The 10,515-nt window shown below is 40.7% G+C and overlaps 1 protein-coding gene across 1 annotated transcript; it reads left to right on the plus strand.

The window, feature by feature from the left end:
* Positions 1–926: 926 nt before the first annotated feature.
* On the plus strand, positions 927–8,351 carry LOC119728751 (ficolin-3-like). Its single transcript, XM_038201129.1, has 7 exons — positions 927–1,089; positions 3,937–4,074; positions 4,166–4,279; positions 5,507–5,670; positions 6,149–6,413; positions 7,669–7,950; positions 8,207–8,351. Exons 1-7 carry the CDS (start codon positions 1,080–1,082, stop codon positions 8,242–8,244), a joined length of 1,011 nt encoding a protein of 336 aa, XP_038057057.1. The 5' UTR covers positions 927–1,079; the 3' UTR covers positions 8,245–8,351.
* Positions 8,352–10,515: the final 2,164 nt, after the last annotated feature.

Raw genomic sequence — 10,515 nt, forward strand, 5'->3', positions numbered from 1 at the left:
TTACTCCTTTTTGGGCGTACTTTTTAAACATGTTTTTGGAGTAAAAGTTTTCTTGCACTGGGAAAAATGAACTCTCCGTGGCAAACTCTTGGTGGCGCACTGCATTGTGAATCGCCCGAATTAAGAGAGGGGCACTGCTTTTCCGTATTTGAAACCGATGCAGTTGGAATGCTTGACTGAACGTTGCCTTCGTGGAGCTCTGGAGCAACTGGTGATTTGCATACTGGTTATGCTGTAGTTATTTTTATAGCCATATGTAGAATGCCATGGTCCAGTGGTTACGGTGTTTTACTCGAGCATGTACGATGTGTACGTTAAGGAGAATACACGAGAAAGTGTGGATTCGTAATGTAAGAATTCACGAGGCGCGAAGCGCCGAGTGAATTCGTAAATTAAGAATCCACACTTGCGAGTGTATTCTTCGACTTAAACCATTGCGTCAAAAGAAGCATTGGCATTAACAGTGAGTGGAGATGAAAAGACTTGGGATAAATGTTGCAACCTGACGCCACTTCCGCGATTGTGTTCAAAGCCTATGGAGAGTCAATAATTTTTTTAAAGTATTTCCTAACAAAATTGGAAATATTTCTCAGTCCCAGATTCATGTCTTATCGTCATTTTTGCAATGAATGCCCTTCATTGAGATGAAAGTGGCGTCAGGTTGCAACATTTGTCCCGGCTCCTTCCGTTGACAAATTGATAGTTCAGACGATGATTTCTTTCTGACTCAAAGTAGGTTTTGTAGTGACGGCGGAGAATCTGACAGGGAAGATGCATTGGTAATTGCGGAAGGAAATTTTCACGCAGACGGTCCTATTAATGCTCATTATAGAGAACAATTGTCTGACGTGTTCAAAGTGTGGATTCGTAATTCCGAATCCACACTTACTAAAGATTCTTCGTTCCGAATCCACAGATTCGTAGTTCCGAATCCACACTTTTAACAATAGTGTGACGTAATAGCAGTGGTTTAAATGGGTTCGAACCATGCCAGGAACACGGTGTTTTGAGTGGGTATTTCTTCTGGCACGCTATAACCATGGAGGAAGGAACATAACCAACTTGTATTTCACATCAGAATGTTAACATGTATCTCATGATGTGGGTTTGGTGAATTAACCACAAACGGGGACATAAACAGCAATTAGTTTTTCTTCAAGCCGTATACGTATTCCGTATATCTGCACCATTTCTAAAGGTCTTGGAGCCCATAATTATTGCAAATTTTCAAGAGGCCACGAATGTGCAATTTTGCTGAATTGGAAAGTGTCTCTGGCAAATATCAATATAGAGAGGGAAAATACTGTTCAGTATGTAAAATCTATGCAGTTGAAATGCTTGAAAGTTGCCTTCATGGAGACACTGGCGATTTTACGTACTTTTTGTGGTAAGACATTAGAGTCATTTTTTTTTGATAACCATGTGTTCAAGTATCGTCCATGCACAAGGCTGAATAGTGATTAAAAATAGGCATTCATGCTGCAAGCACAGAGGTGATCCAATCAATCTCTTTAAATGGGAGCTAGTTACTGATCACCATATTTTTAGGGGGGGGGGGAACAGTCTAGAAACACTTGTAGTGTCTCCGAATGTAAGTCCATTGTGCAATATGCAGTCAGTATAGAGCAGGAGTTTCTTAATTGCGTCATGTCCTTTTAATTGTTTGCTTCTGACGGCTATCTACGACCTACCAAATTGAGAGACATTACGAAATAAACAGTCCAGGGAACCAGACTAATTCAGCAAACTAAGTTAATAAATAGCTCTGGTGTCTCTTAAAATTAGAACTCTTTAACAGTAGAAGAGTGTTAATAAGGATGCAGCTACCATAACAAAAATACTAAAATATGCTCCTTTCCCGCGCGATTCAATTTTGGTACGGTGGAGTTTTTATGCAAGAAAATTAATTTCACCGTTGTTGGAGGCAATTGCTGTAACAACGTCAAGGTGAACAAAAGCATTTTTAATTTCCGCTTCAATTTGGGAGCCGTTGTGCATGCGATCTTTTGAATTCACAACAATGCAACCTTGGGGTCTCATCTGACCATCATTAGCTAGCTTGAAAGAACCTCCTTTATACATGTAGTACGCTATTTGTGTTAACTGAGGCGTTCACAGAACGACCTTTCGCAGTGTATTTGACTCGTAAATTGTTGACTTCTTGTTGCGTTGATGAGGCTTGGGCCATGCCAGATGCTCCCCTCAAATTATTTGATAAAATATGGCTATGGTATCTACAAATTTAAAACAAAACCCAATCTTTAACAAAATTGGTTTAACAGTGACGGAGCGACGGGTTTGGTGGGGTGGAGTCGGGAGGGAGCCCCGGCCTCTCCCCACCCCCCCACCCCGAAAATGCGATTTATTTGTAGTGTGATGGAAAGTGTGTAGACTTAGAGCCAGTTTATTCCCTACGTCATTTGTATTGCAATAGTGTTAGTGCACTGTTTTGCGTGACTGCGGGAAGTTTGTTGAACCATTGTCAGTAGATTTCCATTGCCCTTTGTGATTGCGCAAGGCTATGTAGGTGACTGGGAGGAGCTTAGTTAGTGTACGGTGAACGTGCACTAGCACGTTTGTTTTTGGTGTAAATCGAAGATTTTCTTTTGTTCCTCTTCCCTTTTCCTTTGTTTGTACTCAAACGTTTTCGCAACAGCTTTCATTGGTTTTATGCACGTTAATCGAGGTCGTCCTCGATTTGGTTCCTGCCCTCGATTCACCGATGATGTTGCATGTGTGTGTCCTCAGTTTACATCATAAACAAACCCGTACGTGTTTTCTGGGTACACACGTGGCGTTTGGGGGAGTTGAGCTGCGGACAGCGAGCAATGAGGAATTTGTGTACTTGTGCTGTGCGGTTGTACAATGTTTATGCGCGAGTTGTACAAAGCTGCATTGGCTGTTTTGGGGCTACGCTGGTATACATAGCTGATGTGTTGAAAGTACAAGGCTGCCAGAAGTGTACGTTGCTAATACTGGCGAGCATGGTTGATGCGTAGCGGGTACAAAGCTGTACATTGCGTTTGTGTTGTACATTAATTACTCACGCTACTGTACATGGCTGATGCTGGCGCGTATATTGATGTCATTATGTGGTGCGTTGCTGTCACGGTTGTGCAGTGCTGATGCCGTTGTGCGTTGCTGCTGCGAGCAGTATAGGCTTGGCTCATCTCTACAATAGTTAAAGGATCAGATAATCAAACAACCACGCCTTTTAATTTCAATTACTGTACATGTATTGATTATTGTTAAATAAATTATCATTGTTGCTTGAGATTACCGACAATTCTGTTTCAGGTGTCTCTGTTACAGGTTCATTGTGCAATCAACAGGGTAATAAACAATCATTCAAAATTGGAGGTAGATTTTCACCAAAATTGACCTGCACCCTTAGCCCTCACGTCGCTCTGATTAGTATCTCGTCTAGGAAAGAGCCTTGGTTACTCATGGTGTCAGAAGTGGGATGATTGTGATTTACTAAGTGGATTTCTCTGAATGGCACATTTTATATTTTAATAGCTTTGAAATCAGCCCCCCCCTCAAGTTTTATATTCTGTGATAAAGAACAAGTTAAGATTTAGACACACTTTTCTTTTCTTTTTATTATGGCATTAGATTATGGGGACATTTTCTGTCATGCTCAGTCTTTGTGACGGAAAGTGTGTGAATTGTTCACGAGTTGTCCAATTAACGCGGTGACGGCCCGCCCACTATCACGCGTTTTCTGCCATTGCAAACTGCGAACCTCCAATCAAGCTGAAACAGTAAATACTTGAGTAATTTTGCTAGAAACGTAAACAGTTAGTCGTTGGAATACTGTTGTCCTGCACCAGTTTCATATAATGTCTTTAGAGGCATGGATTTTTATCCTCTGAACTTGAATAGCGTGGTAATATTAACACCATTGTCATTGCTTTTTCGCTTTCGACACACAAGTCTACACAGGCGTTGTTGAGAGTCAGTTGAGGACTTGTTACTTTGGTCCGCCACCGGAGCCGCTTCCTGGGGAACACTGGATGCAAGCAGCAACTCGAGAGATACGCAAACGATGCCCAGGGACGCAAATCTCTACTGGTAAGTTTTCTACTTTGTTTTGTTGGTCCAATCAAATAAATACAAAATAAGACACAGATTGTATCGATTAAAAAAATGTTTTCCCTTCAAGGAACCAACAATGGCCAATCAGGTCAGGAAGCCAGTATGTCAATGGAACCCAAGGCAACCACCGACCAACCAACCACTGAACAATCTATCTCGACCGTCAAACCGACAGAACAAGGTACGATACAATTATAGCTAAAATTATTTATGTTATTTAGAAAATCTACAGTTATCACACCATTTTCGAGAGACTGTTCAAAGGGATATTACTGCAAAAAATCCCCGAAAATTGTATGCTTTCGATTGTTTACTGATCCTATTTCAAAGGTCAGGGGCCAATTTCATGGAGCTGCTCAGCACAAAAAATGTGCTTAGCATGAAAGGTCTGCTTTGGGAAAAACAGGATTACCAACCAATTGTTCATGTGATGTATACTGCTTGTGATTGGTATTCAGCTGTTGTTTGCTCAGCATGAAAATAACATGGAATTTTTGCTGGTAACCTGCTTTTATAAGCCAAACTAAGCAACTTCGTGTGCTTAGCAGCGCCATGAAATTTACCCCTGGTTGAAAGGAAAGAGACGAAAAAATACAGACCGGTTGTTTACATCGGACGCGGCGGACATTTTGTGGCATACGCATACGTGCTTCCAGCCGTGTCTGTTCAGTGTACGGTACTCGTTGTGTGTGTGTGACATACAAAAGACCAATACACACTTGTTGTTTCTCACACGTCCGAGAAATGTGGTGCACTGGTTAAAGGAATTTCAAAAGTGGTTTGCTCCCCCTTAATTCTAAAAGAATGAAGTTTTAGGCCCTTAAATTTCCAAAATTGTCGGATGTGAAGCACAAATTAGACAAAGATTGTATCGATTAAAGAGTGTTTTCTTCCTTAAATGAACCAACAATGACCAATCAGGTCAGGAAGTCAGCATGTCAAGGGAACCCAAGGCAACTACCGACCAACCAACCACTGAACAATCTATCTCGACCGTCAAACCGACAGAACAAGGTACGATAAGATTATAGCCAAAATTATTTATATTATTTAGAAATCTATAGTTTTCACACCATTTTCGAGAGACTGTCTAAAGGGATGTTTAATGAGAAATATAAGAGGGTTCAGCTTTTCCGTGCTTTTTGTGTGCCTGGCAATCCACAATTATCACAACAAAAAAAGAAAAACAAAACCATGGAAATGTTTCCATCAGGACTCAGGTTGTGGGTAGGAAGAATTCAGTAAGGTCATTTATGCGGTTTGATACTGTGTCCCGATTTTAAATCAAATTCGTAAATTATTGCCAATATTGTTTTTTAAAACATCAAAAGTCAAAACCTAAACATTATGAGACCAAGGTTAAAGTGCGTGTTTTAAAAAAAATCTGATTTCCCTTTCATTGCTTCAGATGACAATGATGGTACAACACCTTCAATAATGACAACAGCTTCAAGTCCCCGATATGCTGACTGTCGAGACAGTTATGCGAATGGGATATATGGAGGCGTGGTCACCATCTACCCAACGCAGTATCCAGACGGCTTGGAGGTCTCCTGCAATGAACAGTGGATTGTAAGTTCACTCTTGTTTATTATATTTCTGAATGCGATTCAAAGCCACCCCAAATAAACGAATTGAAAGTAAAACTATAGCCGGAAAGCCCCCCCCCCCAATTTACACTTCATTGTATCAATAGTAACTAATCCTGTCCATTTGTACCAAATGCCTAGTTTTGAGACAACGAACAAAAACCCATCACAATATTTTGGTCTCGTAAGTGGATTCCGAGTACCCATTTCACAACTACCTTCTGTTATTGTTTTCTTGTGATCCATACAATTTCAAGCGGACTATAGTTTCAAATAGCATACTTCGCTTTGAGCAAGCTTTTTCTCATTAAATCAATGTCTCATTTCCTAGTAAAATCCAAAGTTGTCAGCCAGCGTCGCTTGGTACAGGTACGTGGGGACATAACACTAGTCCCGGTTATTATGGGAGGTGCAGGACTCGTTTTTGTTGAAACTCTTGATCCATTATTGATCTGTTCCAGGTGATTCAGAGGCGTAACGTCGCGGCCGAGAATTTCACCCGTAGCTGGGCCGAGTACCGAGACGGCTTCGGTAATCTTGGCTACTCATTCTGGCTTGGGAACGAGATCGTCCGTCAGCTAACCTCAGATGGGAATTGGGAACTGAAGGTTGGATTGAATTCATTGGATGATCCCGGCTCATCGCAGACCGTACAATTTGACGACTTCCAGATCGTAGGGGATGAGTACCAACTCGTAGCGAGCCTAAACCCTTCGTTTCCACTGGGTAAGTGTACGCAGGTTTACAGCCGTGTGGTTGCGTTGGCCGATGCACACAGACATGTTCACAATGGCGGGCGAACTCTTTTTAAAGTAATTTCTCCCGTTTGGAAAACTGCATCTTAATGCAACTTGTTTTTTTCCCCCTCACAGTGATCCAACTATGTGCTAAAAATCGTTTTGATATGTTTGGTACTTTTCGTTGAAATTGGGAAAAAATGCCTGGCTTACGTACGCGCATTTTAAAAAGCTGTACCACTGGTGTTTGCAATATGTCTATCTTTTCAAGGCTCACGAATATTAACCCTAAAGGGGCCGGGTTGTTTTGACCATCTCTCTATCGCGGAAAAAGTCGAGGGGGGGGGGATTACCCGCCCCCCCCCCGGCCCTTTAAGGGTTAATAAGGTTCCCATCCATTATGGTGTGCGGTAAAAGTTTGTAGAATAGCCTCCTTCATGAGTTATTAATTAATAAATATCACCCTTTTTGCCGGCTTCCATTAGACGAAAACCTAAACACACGCGAAGTTACACAGTCACGCTAATGAAAATGCTAATATGCGCTTCGTCATTGTTTCCCAAAAATAAGCCAACCTAAAAACCATGCGCGTGAGTTAATTTGGTCGGCAAAAAATTTCTCGTCGAAATTTACCTTGGAGATGGTTCAAGGTGTGACAGAAGTGTTTGCAACAACAGATTAAGCTTAAATTCGCACTATACTTAGATGATATAAGTGTTCAACTACTCGATGAGGAGATTCCTAGAAATTGAGATAAAATACATAGATTTGGGGACGTTTTCGAACGATTTCTTCACGAATTTAAGGTCAGCTTTACCAGTAACCAGAAGTGACGTTTCGGCATCGATGACGGCGATTTATTTTCACTGACATGAGGTTTAGAATTTCTTCACCGGTATAAGTTAACATTTCAATAATAAGTTTCCGACAAACTGACGAATAACATTCATTTTGTACTTTTAATGCACACCTTACATAAGCTGGATACCAGCGAAATTCCGTATTCGTCACTATGTAAACTTATGGATTTGTTTTGTGACTGATTCGCTGGGGGGGGGGGCGGGGGCTTAGGATCTCAAAGTCCAGATAAATATTAAGAATTCTGGCACAAATACTTGAAAGAGTTTATAAACCCTAAAAATAACAAAATTTCGAAATCGCCATAATGGTCGATTCGCCGCGTATGTCAGCTCTGCGACGATATATCCCAAGACTCAAAGAAGCTTATTTCTTACGTTTACCAGGTCATTCTCTAACCGACGTCCATACAGGCCAGCCGTTCTCAACCTACGATCACGACAATGACGACGAGGGGAACGATACTAATTGTGCCGCTTTGCTGAAGGGAGGCTGGTGGTTCAAGACTTGTACTGGAGGTGTGGACACTGAGGATCTCGTGCCGAGTAACCTGAATGGGGAGTTTTCCTATCCCGTCAACTACACGGGGCAAGATTACCGCGGTATGAGGTGGGCTGGTGCGTTCGATGGCCCAATTCGACCTTGCGAGATCTTGATTCGTCGCAATCGTAAGTATAAGGACGGTACTTTGTGAAATATGAACTCGGCAGTTACAGAACCTCAATCTTGGGAGGAAAGCAACCGAAATACCATTTTAACATCAATAAATTTGGCTTTAGTATAGTCGAGTAACGCAACGAAGAATTACATAAAATAATCGTAAATTGAGGACCGAGATTGAATGACGATTAAAGGTGAGTGATTGTCCCATGGTTGAAAATGTATACTAACGGATTGATTGTTCTTCTTTTTATTTTTTCTCAGATTGTTGTGGAATAACGGTAGACAAGCCGGACTATTAAAAAATAATCACAAAAGTCACTAAGTTTACATCTGTCCAGAAGCACGACAAGGTACACTTCAGCACGTGTTCCACTTCAGTGTCGTATAACAATGCACACTGCACACACATGTACATTGTACAACACGCGTATTACACGTACATGTGTGTGCATGTACTGCAGAGCATGTGCGTACATGTGGTGCAAAAGTTAGCAATTCCGACTTGATCAATCTGCCATCAGCACCCTCCCTGGCGTGTAAGCACACGTATTTATCGATGCATATGCAACACCATCCTTATGCAAATGCAGCAACATCGCTGGGCCAATCAAAGTAACCAATTTTTGAAGACTCGTTTATTATTTTCTGTAGGTATGGAATTCCGGGTAACAATCTGCAAAAGTTTTAAAAACGTAATCTTAATTTGTAGATTTCAAACACATAATATTTGGATGATTGTACGAGATGAGCTGCTCTTGGATTGAATTTATACAGAACACGACATTCAAATATTATTCAAAACAAAAGGGAATATTTATTGTGGTTATAAACCTGTAAAAGATGTTGAGATTCATTGATAGCGCTACGTTTTGTGCGTACCCAGAGCCGTTTCAAAGCATTCGAATGTACGCATGCGTGTGATATATGTTTCCACTCGTCACCATGGGATGCGTGTGCGTTCTCAGATAACGCTGATTGCGTGTTAGGAATAATATCAAACAATATGCGCTCGTTTTTAAGAATAAAAACGCTAATTACCTGAAATACTGTGATCTGATTGGCTTCTACCTAAATAGGTAGAAGCCAATCGCAGCAATTTTTTTTTTCAATAGACTGGAACAAACCAGCGCGTACGCTTGGCAGATTTTTTTTGACCAAGTCTGGGTTGCTGCATCACATAAAGATACCATGTACATGTACGTTTTTAACATGTTGGTCTAGATTTGACGCATGAGGGCGCGCTATGGTATACGGCGTGTACAGTGTGGGTACGTCCGCTATTCGCACACTTAGACACAGACCGAGCGCAACCCAGGCCTGGCCAAGTCTAGTGTAACTATTGTGGATAGCAAAACTTGTATTTTCCCTCTTTCTGACGAATAGGTTTTAGCATGAACGTGACTGTTAATAAATTGTATCGTACAAAAATGTGGAGCCGCAAGTTATTGCTAAATCAATATTTTGCCTGAGAACTGTTGCTGAATTACGTTGTCAACGCGTTCTAACACCAATCGTTTCTGTTGAAATTATATTTTTTCGTCGCTGGTTATTAAGATTTAGACTGTTTAATCGTGGAATTTAGATGTTACAAATAAACTCTACCAATCTCCTTAACACACGATTTTTAATACCTTTATCAGCAAGATCATTACTTAATATTTCATTGGACGTTGAGTTGTATCATAGATTATAATTATTGCTAGACCTATTTGGTAAGATTAGCGTGTTTATTTAAGATACCTTTTTAGCTGTAAATTCAATAAAAAGAATTGTTAGTCTTTTCATTTTAATTACTTTTATTAATAACATATATGTTTCATTCACAAATTTTAATGTGTTTTCAAACATGTAAACTCAAAGGAATTACCTTACCAATAAGTATTCAGGCGATTCTCAATGCAGTGCACCATCAAGAGTTTGCCCCGAAGAGTTTTCCCAATGCATTGTTGGAAATGGTCGACAAATTCGCAGCGCGGGACATGTTCGTTTTTCCAGTCAGTAGTTTCGTAAGCGTATGATTCGAGTATCTGTTTGCCCTTTCCCCCTTGTGATCAATATGGTGTTTTTTGTAAAGCGGCAGAACGCTCAAGCTGTCAACTGACACTCATTCAAAATGGGCCATGTTTTGTCCACCGTAAACTTTAAAAAATGGACTCTCCATAGCAAACTCTTGGTGGTGCACTGTATTGTGAAACGCCCGAATTAAGGGCAAATTTAAGCTGCACCTAAATGATCTATACGATAGACATACGCAATACCCACCATGTAACAAATGGATGGCATACAGACTTACTTTCTTTCCCACATCAGTTTGTGTACATGTTTCCGGCAGCTTTCAAGAATACCAATGATGGAATTTAAATTATTCAAAAAGTTTATGATCGTATGTGGTTTGGTTGTCTTTGCATTTTTACGTTCAACATCCCCCCTTTCAAATGGACTTTGCCATGCGCCTGACGTTTCAAGCGTACGTGATATAACCCAAGAACTGAAAGCTGGAACTACCCAAACTTGGGTTGTTCTTAAACCAATTGTTTGGGTTAGAATTTCTGCTAAATTCAACCAAAACT

This window comes from Patiria miniata, unplaced genomic scaffold, assembly GCF_015706575.1.
Source record: "Patiria miniata isolate m_02_andy unplaced genomic scaffold, ASM1570657v1 HiC_scaffold_1, whole genome shotgun sequence".
Lineage (NCBI taxonomy): Eukaryota > Metazoa > Echinodermata > Asteroidea > Valvatida > Asterinidae > Patiria > Patiria miniata.